This window comes from Ischnura elegans, chromosome 3, assembly GCF_921293095.1.
Source record: "Ischnura elegans chromosome 3, ioIscEleg1.1, whole genome shotgun sequence".
Classification (NCBI taxonomy): Eukaryota; Metazoa; Arthropoda; class Insecta; order Odonata; family Coenagrionidae; genus Ischnura; species Ischnura elegans.
In genome coordinates this window covers 5,410,925-5,429,391 of record NC_060248.1, presented here as the reverse complement: position 1 = coordinate 5,429,391, position 18,467 = coordinate 5,410,925, and the positions used below count along the sequence as shown (strand labels likewise).

The 18,467-nt window shown below is 38.9% G+C and overlaps 1 protein-coding gene across 2 annotated transcripts in view; it reads left to right on the top strand.

The window, feature by feature from the left end:
* The window catches only part of LOC124155366 (O-phosphoseryl-tRNA(Sec) selenium transferase), a 65,495-nt gene that overhangs the window by 16,107 nt on the left and 30,921 nt on the right, over positions 1 to 18,467 (top strand). For both annotated transcript variants that reach the window (XM_046529119.1, XM_046529120.1), the window contains 2 exons: positions 7,538 to 7,802; positions 9,454 to 9,575. In XM_046529119.1, coding sequence (XP_046385075.1) covers positions 7,538 to 7,802; positions 9,454 to 9,575 — 387 coding nt within the window. The remainder of the gene's footprint in view (positions 1 to 7,537; positions 7,803 to 9,453; positions 9,576 to 18,467) is intronic.

Sequence of the window (18,467 nt, the reverse complement as noted above, 5' to 3'; positions counted from 1 at the left end):
TAGGGCAGTATTTTGAGTCCTGATAAAGTTTTGATGCAGGTCTTTGCAAGTTCTAGTGTTGTGGCCGTGGTATAGGTCATTTGATGTGTACTGAAGAATGTTATATTTTACATGCATTCTAATGACATAGATATACCGTATAAGCGTGTGTAAGAGGCACACCCCTATTTTGAGCATTGGAGCTATGAAGAAAAAAATTTTGCTGCTTTTTTTTTTATACTATTGCGCGGTGTTGCAGACGTACGCCTGGAATTTCGACAGTTATCGAACTTTCCTCTTTCAATTAATATTGAAGGAGGAAATTTTGATAACTGCGGCGGTAATAGCGGCACAAGAGGGAGTAGAAAGAGTTCCGATCCTCTCTTCGCATACGCCGTTGCTCTACGATGCTTGTCCTATTCACGAAGAATTTTGTTAAAATGCTCTCGCAGGAGTATTGCAATAGAATTGCAGCCGTGGAAAATTTTAAGGCAAAACACGACAGGCACATAGCATGAGCCTTCCCAAGAGCTTGGACAACAATCGGGGCAATCTCAGCGCCATAGGATAATAACCACGTCGTAGATTTAACGGAACCAGACTCAGTCCTCCATCAGCCAATGCCTCTGCCGTTTTTTTCCTTTCCGAGACCCCACAGGAAAATAGGAAAACATCAAGTTACAGGGGAACAATGGAAACGTGTTTCATCCCTACCCCGTCTCACCAACTGACCTTGATCGATCTCCCAGTTTATGGAGGCCTAATGCTAGGTGAGTCATCTACTGAGCCCGAAGATATCTCAATAGCTTTCAATAATTGTATGACACGCACGAGGTTCAAAAAAAGAAAGAGATCTAACGGAACGCATATCTGACAAAATTTAAGTTTTTTAAGCTCTAATTGTTTGACACAAAGATTTATAGTTACAACAAGGCCACTAATATTCAAAATAGTCCAAACAGGACAATTTCGGAAGAAACAAGCATAGCATAAGCGCATTCAAACAAGACGAGACGGACTGGAAACTTTAGGCAACGCAAACTGCGTATATCAGATTGCTGCGCCTTCGCCCCTTCGCTTTGAAGGCAACGACGTCACGTGCAAGATCAGACGTGTTCTTCCCGTGCTCCTTCGCTCATAGCCTCGTAGCTTGAAATACGGAGGGGAGGGAGCGCGCTCCTTCCCCTCCGTATTTTGTTGCTTGCTTCGAAGACGGGATCGCGCTCCTCCCCCTGGAACTCTCCTTCCGCGCTCTTCACTTCTAAGCATTGCGCTCCCTCCCCTCCGTATTTCGTTGCTTGCTTCGAAGACGGGATCGCGCTCCTCCCCCTGGACCTCTCCTTCCGCGCTCTTCACTTCTAAGCATTTCTGATTTCTTCCATCCACAATTTAGTCCAACAATGAACACATTCGTTCGAATTTTTTAAAGCGCAGGTTTTGACACCAATATAATTTTCAGTTGCATTCATCTTCATATTAACATCTGAAGATGATTTTTGGAAAATCAGGTCCTCAGCATAATGGAAATTACTTGGCAAGACAGATATTGACTATTAACCAGGTATGTCCTTCAAAACTATGCGTTTCTCTACGTTTGATAAGTGATTACTATATGCAGTATAAATGCCGCGGGATGCCCACTTGTGGCAGTAAATTTAGCGCACCCTCCGGAGCGAAAAACCCCGCGCGATCCCTTCCGTGTTCACCTCTGGGGTACCGACGTGACGGCGCGATGCTTACAAGAAAAGCAAACAGGAGCATTTTAAAAATACATCACTAAGGGAGAAACTCCCCTGCCTGCCACTTGTTTTTGACCCAGGATTACAGATGACTCACACTAAAACCAAGGCCACTCAGTTCCCCTTAGACTTGCGACCAGTGAAGGGGAGTGGGGAAGATAAGAAGTTTGTGTAAGAGGCGCACCCTCATTTTCGGCTGCAATTTCTGGGAAAAAAGGTGCGCCTCTTACACGCGCTTATACGGTATATGCATGAAAGTGGCAGGATACACATTTTTTTGAAAAGTGGAAGAAAAGGGGGGTGCATCATAGGGGGCATTGCACATCAGCCTTATAATGCGCTTCTGAATTTTGAAGATTTCAGTAGCAAGGGGAGAGGAACTCCAAAACAGGATACTGAAAATAATGTGAGAATAAAATTCACTGTGGTAAATAGACGATAAGTCATCATTATTTACAGTGTGCCTGATGCTTCTTATGAGAAAGCATGTTGAACTAAGCTTGTTGCACAATTTACTGATGTGCTCGACCCATGTTATATCTTTGTTCAGGGTAACTCGTAGGAACTGTGAACTGGAAATTTGTGGGAGTTGTTTCCCCTCTACAACAATTGGTATTGCTTCAGGTGCTTTATTTTGTTACAAAAATAAATAAGGCCAGACTTGTCGAGGTTCAGTTTAAGAATATTATTTTGACACCATTCATATAGGAGTTAAGTGGCAGTGACTGCTGTAAGGGACAAGCTATTCAATGATGGGGCTGATACAATAACATTAGTATCGTCAGAGTATAGGTTTGACACCTGTGACAGATTTAAGAGTACCTGGTAGATCATTTATATACAGCAGAAATAGAACAGGGCCCAAGGCGGAGCCCTGTGGCACACCAAGTAGGACTTCTTTACCAGGGGAGATAAACTGAGTGCCATTTTTGTATAATACAACATCTTGGTGACGTCCACTCAGGTACAATTCAATCCACATATAAGGAGTACCTCGTATACCATAATAACCCAGTTTCAGCAGGAGTAGTTGGTGATTGACAAGATCAAAGGCTTTAGAAAAGTCAAAGAAAAGACCCAGAGTCTCCGTACTTTTGTCCAGATTTAAGAGTATATGGGCCACCACTTCATAGGTGGCTGTGGATGTGGATTTAGATTTCCTGAACCCATTCTGAGAAAGGGACAAGAGACTGAATGACTCAAGGTATGATACCAGACGGTTGTAAAAGACCTTTTCAAAAATTTTTACTGAGCTGGTTCAACAGGGAAATCGGAGGGTATGTATTCATGTCCTGTTTGCTTCCTTTGCCTTTGTAGAGAGGAACAACTTTGGCAGTCTTGATAGAGTCCGGGAAAACTCGCAGCCTTAAAGATTAATCAATGAGGAATAGAACTTGATCCTTGATAACAAGGACAGATCTTTTTACAACTCTCCCTGGTATACCATCTATCCATGACTATTTTTATTTACTGGGCAATTTGTTAACAATATTGGTCTGTTCAGATTCAGTACAAGGAAACAAGTACAACGAGTTGCTTGGCGATATTATGTGGAATATTATGTGGATATTATGTGGAAAGCAAGGGAAAACCATCTCATTATTATCCTGAGGAGTTACAGCTGCTCCAATCATTAACATAAAAGACATGATGACTTTTGTCTTGAGTAAAATATTCTGGAGGTAAACTAGTCCCCCATTCGTACAAGAGGTTACATTGGTCAAAGGTGATGAGATTTTAAGGATATACTAACGTGGAGTGTCAAATCACTTTGAAGATGCAGATGACTGGAGAATTAGAAGGTGGAAAAACAAAGAATGAAGCTAGGCATTCCAGGAATCAAGAAAATTAAGTGAAAATGAGAAGGGGGAGACTCATGGGGTGGAAGCAATCAGAATTAATTAAACACTTTGCATCTGTAAAAGGCAATGCGGGAGTCAATGGGAAAAAAAAGAGAAGAGAGGGAATGAGAGTGAAAAGCTTTCTGCAGTATATTGAAAGGAAAATCATGGTTAATATGAAGACCAAACCAGTAGACACTGTTGTAGAAGAGTTTTACATGCCAGTGTCAAACTTTGAAGAAGAAGAGGCAGAGTACGTGCATGAATATATATTGCGAAAATAATCGAACAGGTATGAGGGGAACAGAATCTTATAATTTTATGAGATTGGAACACAGTTTTAGAAGTAGTTCAAGAAGGAAGAATTACCAGAGAATATGGATTAGGCAAAAATAATGAAAGAGAAGAAAGTTTACTGAAATTCTGTACAGAGTAGAATCTACTGGTTACAAGCACTTTATTTAAAAATCATAACCAAAAAAGATGTACGCATGTGGAAATGCAGGAGGGGTGAGAAGATCTTCAAGAAGCTGTAGAGTGTAAAATAAAAGACTTATTTACTGAAGTTACCGAGAAATCAGTGAAAAATCGCTGGAAAGACATTAAAAGCTGACTACAGGAGGCTACTCTACTACTAAGAAGTTCTTTCGAGAGGATAAGCTTTAAAGAAAAATCCTTGGATTGCAGATGAAATCTTGGAAGTTCTTACCCATAGGAGAAAAAAACAAAATTCAAGATAGTAGAAACCGAAGGAGGAACACTGAACAGCAAGGAAATGGTGACTGAAATTTGACACATAGGTGGAGAAGCTAGCAAAATTTGGATGAAGAATATCTGCAACGTTGTGAAAGTTGTGGAGAACAACCCACTGTTCACGATGATATGGTGGTAATATGAAACTGTTTTTGCATTCGAAATTCTCACGTATTAACATTCATACATATTTGTGCACAAATGTGAGTAGCAGGGATATTGTGGTTGGATACAGGTAAATATGTATGTAACTATTTATGTATGTAAGGAGGAGCTTGTTGTTGCTACTACTGAAGCATTTTTTAAGGCTTTATTTAGTGTAGAGAAACTTGGCAACCCAAAAATTCTGGAATGGCTCTTGAAGTACATATACACATATGTATAAGGTAGTGGGGATTTGCCGTTTGCCGATTGTATTCACCAAGACTACATACTTGAACTATTCATATACCTTGAACCAATATAAGTTGAACCATTTCCTTCATTTAATTTTATCTGAAATTTTGTACAATCAAAATTGTGTTAAATGTTATGTAAAATGCTTAATAAAAGTATAAGTATTCATGAAACGTGTACCATAAAATAATAAAATGCCTATAAACATGGAAAATTGTAGCATTATAATAACACCACCAAGATTTTCTATAACACCGAAATCTCATAGTTTTAAAACGAATTTTAGCAAAAAATAAAACCACTTTGACGGACCTCTACCAATTGATAACATTCCTGGAATCTCACAACCTTTTTTATCCACCTCCCAGCATGGATTTAGAAAATCCATGTCACTGCCACTACTACCTACCATAGTACATATTAACAAATTACTGTCTGACTTAGACAGTAAACTAGAATCTATTGTTTCATTATTTGATTTCTCCCCTTTGATTGTGTCAATCACCACGCATCACTGTCGAAACTTCAGCAACTTGGCATTAGAGGTACTCCATTTAATTTGATAAAATCATTTCTGAACAACAGACAACAGTGTGTGTGTGTGTTAGTAAAGAGGGAATAACACATAAATCACCTACATGTGGCAATCTACATGTGAACTACATCAGAACCAGTAAAACCAGCTTTTCCCCCCATAACCTGGGAACCCTTCTATATAACAAGCTACCTAGAAACATTAAGAGTATAGAAAAATGTCTAATTTGGAATTATAGGTGAAGGAGTTCTTAATCGTACACTTATTATATTCTGTTGATGAATATTTGACAATGTATATATGTTCTGTGTGGGTATTTTTTTATTTTATATAACTAAACATTGATGTTTTTATATAACTAAACATTGAGGTGTCAACAACACAACTATCAATTTCAATCATCAGTCCACATCTGATCCCCATGTTATTGCTAATTGTTTTAATGAACTCTTTTGTAATTCTCCTCGAAGCCCCACCATAAATTCTGCGGCCTTCACATCTCGCACCCCTTTTCCCTGCTCAATGTACTTACAGCCCACTGATGCACATGAAGTCATTAAGATTGTTAACTCCTTCCCCAACAATTGGTCCTCTGGAATTGATGACATCCCTATGCCGATCATTAAAACTGTAATCCATTATATAGCAAGTCCACTAGTTAATATTATTAACACCTCTTTCCTAATGGTGAATTTCCCTCTCGCATGAAACTAGCCATAGTATCTCCTATCCCAAAAAAAGGCTCATCTTCAGACCCCAACAATTATAGACCAATAGATTTCTGTCCTTACGGATTTTTCCAAAATTTTCGAAAAAGTGTTCTATTCCCGTATCATTTCTTATCTTGAATCAAAAGATATCTTACATGATTCACAGCATGGCTTCAGAAAAGCAAGATCGACAATTACTGCCGCATATCAATTGTTAAATTCTATCTATAATGCCCGAGACAAAAATTTACACTCACTTGGAGTGTTTTATGACTTGTCAAAAGCTTTTGATAGACTCAATCATGATATTCTCTTACTTAAGCTGGCCAACATTGGAATGAGAGGAAAAACCTTGGACTGGATAAGATCATGTATTTAACAGGTAGAAAACAAATTGTGAAATATACGTGCCGGTCACAGTATAGTAATGATATCTCATTCTCTTCTCCTTCAGATATTAATACTGGGGTCCCCCAAGGTTCCATACTTGGCCCCCTCCTGTTTATTATTTTTGTTAATGACCTACCAAACCTGTTTCCTCAACAGGATGTTGTGTTATATGCTGATGATACTTTATGTCTGTCACATTCTAGAAATATTTCTGATCTGGTAAATTCTGTCAATACTTCAATTTCCAGGATGGCTGAGTGGTGCAATACCAACCATTTATCAATTAACATTAACAAAACTGTTTTCTTGGATTTCCGCCCTAAGAGTGTCACACCTATAATTAATCACCAACTTAATCTGATGAATGAGCCCATTACCCAAAGTAACTGTGTTAAATTTTTAGGTCTTCTGGTTTCAGACGACCTTAAAGGGACACCACACATTGAAGCCATCATGAATCGAGTTAGCACTGGTATTTTTATGCTTAGAAGGCTGGCCCCATTTCTATCTCTTTCTACCCTCAAACTTATCTACCATGCTAATGTTCATGCTCATATATCTTATGGTATTATGTTCTGGGGAATTTCACACCATGCAAAAAAATTATTTTCTCTACAAAAGCAAGCATTGAAAGCTATGGTTCAAGTGCCTAAGAGGACTCCTGGTAAACCAATCTTTTTGGACCTAAAAATATTAACACTTCCCTCCATTTTTATCTTGAATTGTGCCACTTTTGTTAAAATGCATCCTGAGCATTTTCCAAGGAATCATGAATGGCATGACTACCACACTCGCTCAAAATGTGACTTTCACCTCAAAAGTCACCATCTATCTCTAGCTCTCAAGGGACCTCATCACACTCCATCCATCATTTTTAATAAACTTCCATCTGAATTGAAAAGCTGTCCCCCTTCCCTATTCAAAGTTAAATTATGTAATTTTTTAGCAGGTAAAGCCTATTATGATATTAGCGATTATTTAAATGATTCTATGTAATTTGTATTATTGTATTTATGTAATTTGTATCATAGTGATTTTTGTGACGAAACCATGCAATGTATATTGCCAGTTCGGTGAATAAAAAAAAAATTATTATTATTATTATTATTATGTGACGTATATTATGGAACATGAATGTACCAAGATCTCTAGGCAATTAAATATTATTATTATTGTCTATTTCCTTGGCGTTAGGGTTGGAACCTGTGGTGATTGAGACGATAAGCGTTGGTGATGAGCTGAGGACGGACGTGGCGAGCATTGAGGAGCGCATCGAGGCGCTGGGTGCCAGCAGCATTGCGTGCATCCTCACTACCACAAGCTGCTTTGCACCACGAGCTGCTGATTCCGTAGACCAAGTGGCAGTGCTCTGTGCTCGCCACGGAGTGCCCCACCTCGTGAACAATGCGTATGGCTTGCAGAGTGCACGATGCATGCACCTAATACAAGAGGCAGCAAGGTGAGAACAGCAAGGACCACCATTGAAACTCTTAACCCATTAATGCCTGACTCATTTATATGATTGTAATTTATCTTCGTTTTTCATAGTAGTAGTATTTGTGTTTAGGGTGCCTCGACAACTAAGGTCATTTGCAATGGTCATTTGTCTTCTTTCATCCAACCATGAATTGTACCTTCAGGAAGACCACACTCCCGAAATAAACTTGATTTTTGATCACCGCGTTTAACTCTGTCGATTATTCCCAACTATTCTTCATTGTTGTATGTTTTCCTTTTGACAGGCATCGTTTTAACGCTAAATCAATCAATAATTGTAATTTACATATCCATGTAAATTAAGCCTTAGGCGGAGGTGAAACTGCACATTCATCATTAAATGCTTGGAGCCTGTGGAAATTGAGTACCTACCGTAGTTATAGCGCCATGGTGCAAACGTACGAAAGAGTACTATCTCAATATACCTCAATCTCAAAAATTATTATAGCCGTGTGACATTTTTGTGAGCTAGAGTTCATTAGAAACACACCCCAATTGGGAGTTGCTGAGTTTTTTTCCTTGGCTGGTTGCCTCTATTTCATTTTCAATGTATTGAATACCTCATTGATGTAATCGCGTGAAGTAGCACTGTTTCTACTGGTAGGTAATTAGCCGAGATAAATTTCTCTTCTAAATTCTCCACCACCACCGATGAAATTTGAGCGAAAGCAAAATTAAAAAAAAAATAATGGAGGAAGAATTCGTAACTGTGTGCACTGTCATATTGTGATGGCTATGATTGAATATCTGTGGCTCGCATTTTCCAGGGATGTATTTAAAAAGTTCCATGTTGTGTGAGACCATTACTACGACAAAATTTTGGAAGACAGATATCTTAAAGTAGTTCCTGAGATGGTGGCATTCTGATTCCAATTTCTGTGGAGATAGTGTTGTTCTAAACATTGTTAATTGTGTTGCAGATTGTGCAGTTGCAATTAAATTTGATGACATACCGATAAAAATGTTTTTAATTGTGTGGAAACATTTTTATTCACATAAAGAGGACTATGAGAGTGCACTGTGATGTGAAACTGTCACGAGGAAGTGCAAAATCCACCTCACAGCAACTGAAGCATTTGCAAGTGAAACACAAGTCAATATGCAATGAAAAATGACAACATTTGGGGGAAACTTATGTGTGGAATATTAAAATTCAGAAAATGGTTTATCCAAAGATTAAAACCTATTTTCATTTTCAAATGCAAGTGTAACAGTTTAGATCCTGAGCTTGTAAAGATTTTATCGTTTTTAAAAAATAACTTGAAAGCAAAAAAAAATGATTTTCAATCAGTAAAAATATTAAAATGTGTATGTAAATCTGAAAAGCATCTCTTTGATTGTGTGCACCCAGAAGAAACTTGAAGACTTCGTTTTATTGCTTGAGCATGAAAATGCATTTGGATCCAAATGCAAATGCAAATATCCGAAGATCCGGCTCCAAAAATCAAGGATCCTAATGGGATCCAGGTCTGAAAATAGTCCTGGATCTCTATACATCCCTCATCTTAAGTGTGGCACGAAAGCACAGCTACACCTCTTCAAGTATATCTTATTCCATTCTAACCTTGCTGTGAGTGTCTTTGCATTTATTACCATTTCCGTTTGCGTTGCAGGAGAGGCAGGGTGGACGCATTTGTTCAGAGCACAGATAAGAACTTCTTGGTCCCCGTTGGTGGTGCAATAATTGCTGGCTTTGACAAGGGCCTTGTTGAGCGAATATCTCGCATGTATCCTGGTGAGTAGCTATTAAACTTTACCCTGTCCATCTGCCTATCGAGTAATCATCCTATAAATGTTTGTATTGAGGTTTACCCAACAAGTAGTCGGCTGGCACATTTTGCCTTTGGGATCGCTGTTGTATAGTTGTTGTTTTTCAGAAAACAACTGGGGGGCAATCTGAAGAGCAGCGACTCTGCAACAGCCATCGTGAAGGGGAATGGAGAAGTCATGTTTTAATTGGTAGCATGCCTTTCATTACCTTCTCTTGGATTTCAAGTTTTTTTTTACAGAGCTTTCCTGATAATTTTCATCTTTAGTGAAATTATGTTTCTTGTGGTTGTTCATTTAAACTTGCCATTAATTCAGATAATAAGAGTTCATCCTTCGAACCAATTGTCGAGAATCGAGAACCGATGGGGGAGAACTGGACTGGTACTGAGAACTGAAAAAATTTAAGAACTCATTGACTCATCCTTACTTGACTTATGAGATGGTGAAGTTTAACCCTTTGGAGATGGGGCTCAGGAGAGCATGACTGCTGCACGGAGCCCCGAGAGATTCTTCCGTCCCCTCTGTAAGGAGCATTTTTGCAGGACATTCGTGAAGAAGGGTGTCGCAGATAATGACACACTCTCAGCACCCTTCCTTGTGGGGACTCCACATTATCTCGGACTGCGAGCGTAGTTGGTCTCCTTCCTTTCGGGGTTTATAACCCTACCAGTGGCATTGGTTCACGGTCAATCATGCTTTATTTATATTAGAGATGTGCGAATAGTATCCGCGAATACTCGAATACCTCGAATACTAGAAAGTATTCGATATTCGAGATCTCGAATAGTTATGCCAAAGGTGCCGTCTCGAATACCTCGAATACTTTGAATTTCGCGTCATTCACTGTCGCTCGCACGTCGTTGGTAGTGACTCGGAAAAATGGAGAGAACTAGTGATGGGCGAAAATAATCGATTATTTGGTTCCGATTATTTCGATTATGTAATCGATTATGGGGTGTCGATTTAATCGTTGAATCGATTATTTAAGCTCGATCCTCACTTGAAAAAATCGGCGGCACTTGTCGTTTTTGAATATATCTCTAATCGCGTGAGAATCAAGAACCAGTGGCTATATTCGTATTTTGCAATTTTATCGCAGTAGATCTGAATTGCTTGTGATAAAAAACATTCATAATGCCTCCCTTAAAAAGTCATTTATGGAAATTTTTTCATAAAAACTCTGGAAAGAGTGCGACATGTCGTACTTGTGGTAAAGTAATCATTACGTGTGGGAATACCACTAATTTAAAAAAATCATATCATGCGGATGCATTCCGATATGATGAGAGATGAGGTAGAGCTTACCATTAGTTTGGCATTTATCTTAATTTAATAGAGCATTTTAATTGCAAAATATTTATTTTATAAATATCCAACTTATTAGGCAAAAGAAAGCTCAATTTTTTCTTGAAAATAATCGTGTTTAGTATTTGAGAATTATGAAGAAGAAGCTAGGGAAACAATCTAATGATTTATCACATAATTAATCACCTTATAGCTGCATTCTTATTAAAGAAGGTGTACGTCAATTTGTTAAACACAAATTCTACTACTTTTAAGGTCATTCGAAGCCAAAGTGGCAGAGTCACCAGAGTTCCTTCTAATACAGTGAGCATACATGCATTAGATGATGAATCTGGGCCTTCGTCTGCTCCTTGTTCAATGCCTTTGGTAATATTTCAATGTCATATACCTATGTCTGATACTTCTCCTGTCATCTACTTAAATAATAATAATAATAAACGTTTATTATCGTAGACCTTCAAGGTCCTAAAGACTTTACAGAAATAAAAATTTAGCTTTTTTTTATATGATAAGAAGACAGTAATAAATAAATAAAAAAATAACAAAGACTTAGGTACAGCAGAAATATTACATAGAATAGAAAAAAATAGTATCTTCCCCATAGCAACAATAACTTCCACTCGATACATAACAAGGCATGAAACATGAAACAGTGTTGATCTGGGGCAAAATGAATTTTTTGAAAAACATAGAGTAAGTTCACAAAGTATAAAAGAACAAGTGACTGTACCGTGGTACATAGTAGCATACAATTGGGACATCCTAAGTCTGATTACTAATTACAGGAAATATATAAATTTACACTCATACACAGGAGGAATTGACATATCGTACATATTATTAATAACAATGAGCTAAATTAAAACTAAATTTAGGATACAATGTGCTTAGGAAGATTCTTCAGTTTTTAGAATTAAGTGTTTGAATAATTTAATTTTGAAACTAGTTAAAGATTGACTTGATTTAATATCTTCCGGGAGTGCATTCCAATGCCTTGATACTGTAGCTACGTAAGATTTATGATATATTTCAGTTTTGTGCTGGGGAATCTGTAGATCAATATGCTGGGAGCGCGTTAAGCGACTTATTATGTTCTTTTTAAAAGTGAAAGAGTTGAATAGGTACTGAGGACAGCTGGATTTAAAAGTTTTAAAGGCAGAAACCATAGACAAATAGAGGCGCCTTTCCTTGACTTTAAGCCATTTTAGTTTTCTGTAAGCATCTGTAATATGATCCCAACGCTTTAGATCATATATGATGTGTAAGCAGTGACACACTTATCTAGAAAGCATATATGTATATCACAAATTTAATTCATTCATTTTTTAGCAGATGGTGAGCCCATCTGCAAACACAGACCAAAACAAAAGTGATCATGCAAGTAGGAGTGAATCAAATACTGTTGAAATGCTCTCTCTGGCTGACACTCAGCCACATCAACTGCAAATTAGAGACTCGTTCAAGTAAATCAGATCCTATGCAGGTAAATGCACTGCGTACAAATTTGTTATCTGATTAGCCTCAGTATCAATCCGTCCAACAGATATTAAAAAGTTTCCATGACATCATTGCCATAGAAGGACTAATAAACTTAACTGAGTCTCCCCAAGACTCAGTATTTTATTTATGAGTTTTGGAAGTACAGTAGAACCTCGGTTATACGACCCTCAGTTATACGATGACCTCACTTATACGCCGATTTTTCTTGGTCCGGTGAATAACCCCATATGAACCCATGTATTTCCAACCCCAGTTATGAAACTCTTCACCTATACGACGACCTCGGTTATGAAACGTATTTTTCCAGTCCAATGTGATAAAATACCTCACTTGTACGACTTGTCAGAGAACTGATCTACGAGAAGATTGCGGTAGGCGCGCCGATTTTAGTCACAGGAGCGGGGGTAGTATGCGCTCATTACATAGATATGTCAATGAAGAATAATAAGTTTTAATTATGAGCGATGCTGTTTATTAGATATTAATTTTAACTGCAGTAGATGATCGTTAATCCGGAATATCTATCTCTAACGGAAGATTGTGTAGAATTTTCCAAGGTTATGCTTCCCGTCGCCCAGCGAAATAACACCTAAATGAGCCGTTAAAAATCCTCGCGTATCAAAATTTTGGCTTCCAAGGTCATCCAAAAAAGATTATCGAATTTGTAGTATGGACGTAAGCCGTTGGTGATTCAACACGATGGCGAAAACAGCATGCGTGGACTCATTCCGCGGGCTAATCCCTCATCCGCGGGACGAATTGAGCCGGAGGAAAGTTGCTTACGCGGCGCGCAGATCAAAACTGACCCAACTTGTATCTGCGGGTTTAAATGAAATATAGTTTGACCTTGACTGCCTGGTGGCAAGCGTTTATTTTGTAACTGAACGAGAGTTAGTACGAAAGCCCTCGGAGAATAACTCGCGTCGTCAGTAGTAACGTAATCATTAAAGTCAAATTCAAAACGCGAGAGATAAGGCAGTTCCTTTCGACTCAGGAATGACTTATAAGCATTATATCGAAGTACAAAATCAGTCTGGTGTTGTTTTCAGATATGGGGAAGCAAAATATTACGTGAAGATGAGTCACACGGCTTGTGAGTCGAAGTTCCCGGCGCTGAATTCGCGGAAGAATGCCGGCAGAGAAGCTATACCCGGTAGATTCAATCTATTATTACTAAAATGTCATGGGAAAATTCTTTTTTAGTGCGTAAACATTATTGAGAGGGGAGATTTTTCCGGGCTCTTAATCTATTTTTGTCCATTCATCACTGACAGCAGTTGCGCGATTATTTCAAATGCTCACTTAAAAGTTTTCTAAGCACCGGAAAAGTGAACTTAGTCACGGAATATCCGGGGTACCAGTGGCGTAACTAGGAATATGCTTTGGGGGTGACGGTAGTACCGGGGGGGGGGGGGGGGCGGCTTCACCCCCCACCCCTCGGAGGCAATGGGGATTCCCGTAAAATTTAAAAAAATGGCATGCCTGTAAATATGTTCTACATCATTTTGGCACATAAAATAACTTTAAGTAGATGCAGTTGCTGTTTATCAAAGCTAGACTTGTGTTTACATTTTTTTTAAATTTCTCTGAGGCTTTGGAGTGGAATCCATCCCCTCATCCCCCAACCATAATTACGCCACTGCCAGGTGCTCCATATTATCTATAGCATGGTATTTAGAGGGAGAAAACCGACAGCTGGGGTCATTTGTGCCATGAGGTAAGAGAGGGAGTATAGAAACCCTGTGTTGGAATTAGCCAGGTTGTAACGATAGGCTTAACCAGGGCTTAATGTCCCATCTGCCGGATAGTGTGTTGCACTGGAAGTTCCGTCCACATTACTCTCAAGCAGGGATAGAGCCATCTCTGAAAACTTTCTGCCTCTGCCGTTAACCCAGGTCCATAGGGTGTGAAGCCTTCGTGATGCATTAGTGAAATTTTGCTCCCTATACCATTTTTCCGAACTGACGGCGGCTGGGTGGAAAATAGAAACTAGCCAATGAGAAGCGCTGCCCCTTCCACCCCTCCATCCCCTTCCCTTTTCCCCTCCATCCGGCCGACCGGCGTTGCCATCCTTGGTAATAACGGTACTTTTGGGGCCGGCAGAACGAGTGCTGTGCGATCTCCAAAGATTCGGCTTGGCAACACTGCTAGCTGGAGAGCGATGTGCACTGCTCGGAGTTCGGAGAGAGACTGCGGGCTCTTCCACACTTTCTCCTGTCGCTCTTCTGTGATTGGCTAGAAGAGTGGGTGGGTTTCGAGCACGCTAAAGGTCAGCCGCCGTCAGTTCAGAAAAATGGTATAATTACGGGGTTAATTTGGATGACTTTTCTCAGGTATTTCATTTCTTCAATCTCCAATCTGGGGTTTGCCTATAGGTGGTAAAATGAATTTCCTGAAAACAGCTTTTTATGAGTCAACTTTTTAAAAAAATTGGCTTCTCTGTGAACATTTAGTGTCATCATTCCGAAATCTCTCCAGTGTGATAGCCTTGCAGCTTAGTACCAGAAATGCTAGTTGTTCAACCGTCGGTAAAGTTGTTCAGGAATGTAAAATTATATTTCTCTTAAAGTAACACATCATCTCGGGTGTTACTTTTGAGAAAATAAGATCATTAGGCTTCAATTTCTTGCCTCCAAATGAGTAATTGCATCCTGGAGACAAACCAGCCCCTATAGGAAAGGATTTCATGCTAAATACCAAAAAACCTCACATATGAAACTTCCTCACTTATGAGACTTTTTTTGGTTTTCCGCTGAAAGTTTCATAAGTGAGGTTCTACTGTATTTCATAAACAACCTTTCCACCTGAAAATAGTTCAAAGTGATGTTTAAATTTCGATGAGTTATTTATTGATTACCAAGGTCAACTTATAAAATATTCTTCTTTCTTACACAGATGGTGGCAGTAAAAATGATAAAATAACGAATGCCATTTTGTATATGATCTGCAAAGACCTTTTGCCATTTTCTCATGTGGAAGATGAAGGGTTTAAGTACTTGATGAAAGTAGCAGTGCCTTTGTATACAATTCCAAGTAGAAGAAAAGTAACCTTAATGATTGATAAAAAATATGAATTTATAGCAAACATGTACAAAGACACATTGGCTTCAATGAAAAATATAACACTCACAACAGATATCTGGTGTGAGACAAAAAACACTAGAAGCTTCCTAGGCATAACAGTGCATTACTTAAACAACAATGATCTAGTCTCTGCAACAATCTCTTCCCAAGCACGCAAACTGAAATTATTCACATTATTCACTCCTTCAAAAATAGTTGGTCAGCAGGTACTGATGGTATACCCATGCCTATAATTAAGCATGTTGCCAAAGTCATTGCTGGTCCCCTTTCTGACATATTTAATACCTCCATATGCTCTGGAGTCTTCCCAGACCTTTTCAAATATGCTTCAATTACCCCAATTCATAAGGAGGGCCCTCTAAATGACTCGGCAAACTACAGACCTATATCTGTACTGTCTGCCTTCTCAAAGATATTTGAAAAACTCTTTTACCATCGTGTAATGAGTTATCTCAAAACCTTTAAAATACTGAAAAATGCCCAACACGGTTTCTGTAAATCCAAATCCACAAGTACAGCCATCTTTCAGTTATTAAACCAACTATGCACAGCTTTTCAGGAACGCAAATTAGCAGCTGGTGTTTTCTTTGATCTAAGCAAAGCCTTTGATCGAATTAATCATGAAATTCTCCTCTCTAAACTGCAGTCGGTGGGCATCTTGGGGAAAGCTCTCTCCTGGTTGTCATCATACCTAACTGACCGTCAGCAATTTGTCAAATATACCTCCAGAACAGCAAAAAGCATTACAGTAGTTAAGTCAAATCCCCTTACTGTGAAAGCAGGAGTACCACAGGGTTCTATACTAGGGCCATTGCTATTCCTAATTTTCATTAATGACTTGCCAGACAAACCCCTCCTCCAAAATGCCATTCTATATGCAGATGACACCTCAATCATTTCAAGTGAGGTAAATAGGAGCGACCTACTTAATACCACACAAAGCAGTATCAACAGCATGTCAGAATGGTGTCATGATAACGCCCTTCAAGTCAACATTGACAAAACAGTTTTTCTTCAGTTCCATGGCAACCGGTCTCCATGTACCTCAAGTATGATCTTAAATGTTGGTCCTCACGTGATTTCCCGGGCACATTCAACAAAATTATTAGGTGTTATCCTCACTGACAACCTTGACTGGTCATCACATATTGATTATGTAATGAATAAACTATCCACTGGCATATTTATTATAAGAAAGCTGGCTGAAGTAACTACCATTGATACTCTGAAGATGATATATTATGCCAAAATATATCCTCACCTAACTTATGGCATCATCTTTTGGGGTAATGCTAGCTGCTGCCACAAAGTTTTCTCTATGCAGAAACGTGCAGTGAAAGCCATGGCCAGAGTTTCTATGCGAGCACCTGGCTTACCTCTTTACAATGATCTGAAAATACTAACATTCCCATCACTGTACATACTCAACTGTGCCTCTTTTGTTAAGAATAACCCTGAATACTTTCCAAAAAATAGTTCTCTCCATAATCACGCTACCAGAACCTCCAATGACATTCACCTCAAAGACTACCATAGCACTTTCTGCCAAAAAGGACCCCTTTTCTCCCTATCAAAAATATACAACAGGCTACCGTATGATATTAAATGTCTTCCACCTACACCATTCAAGAATGCTTTGAAGAAATATTTAATGGAAAATAACTATTATAGCCTGAAGGATTTTATGTTGGGCTCGGAGTAATCTTTGCCCATCAACCACTAAAATTGTAACTTTTTTCTTTTATCTGTAAAAATTGTAAATGTTGTATCACTTCATTTATTTGTAACTATTACTTTAATTATTTACTTTATTTTGAGGACTTCCAATGTCACCGGAACATGTGATCTCTAGGAACAATAAAAATTATTATTATTATTATTATTATTATAACAATGGGTGTCGTAGAATTGCGAGAAAGTCACTCTTCAGAGTATTTAGCCAGAATGCTTTTGAGTGTTTGTGCAGAATGGAACATTGCACCCGAAAATGTTACTGCTGTTGTGACTGACAATGCAGCAAACATGGTGAAAAGTGTAACTGACACATTCACAAAGAAAAAGCACTTGCCATGCTTTGCACATACATTGAATTTGGTGCCAAGCAAGGCAATCGAGTCAACAGTTGGTCTACCGGAGATAATCACTCAAATTAAGTCTCTGGTCACCTGGTTTAGGCAGTGCGTTGCAGGAGCGGATATGCTGCGCAAATTGCAACTAGACATGGGTAAATCAGAAGGGCAAATACTGCGGCTGAAGCAGGACATAGCAACACGCTGGAATTCCACATTTTATATGCTGGACCAATTTGTGAAATTGAGTGCCCATGTCAATAATGTGGTGATCAAGTTCCCCCAAGCACCACCTATGCTAACAGCTTCTCAGCTGCAAGAGGTGATTGAAATAATTGCATTGCTGAGACCAATAGAGTCCACCACAACCGAAACTTCTGGCTCCAAATATATTACATGCAGCAAAATCATTCCACTTGTCCACTGCTTGGAGTCCCACCTTGATGCAGCAAACCCCACCTTTGAGATCAGTATTAACCTAAAGAGAAAACTGCAGGAAGAAGTCCATAAGAGATTCAGCAAGATCGAGGGGGTAACCATCTTAGCTACCGCCACCTTACTAGACCCTCGCTTCAAAAAGCTTCATTTCAAGGACCCACTTCTATGCTCTCAGGCCATCAAAAACATAGCATCCATGATGAGAGAACTAAATGAAGATGAAGGCATTTCAATCGCTGCCGCAGATAACTTGGAAGTAAATATTTCACAAAATGAAAAATTTGACTTGTGGAGCCACCACAAACAACTGGTAGCCACAAGAATCCATGCATCGATAATGGATAATACTGAAGTTCCAAATGAACTCACTCAGTACTTTGTGTCCCCTATTTCCCCATTAGAAAGTGACCCAATGGGATAAATTAAAAGTACTCTATCCTACCTTGCACAAAATAGCAATG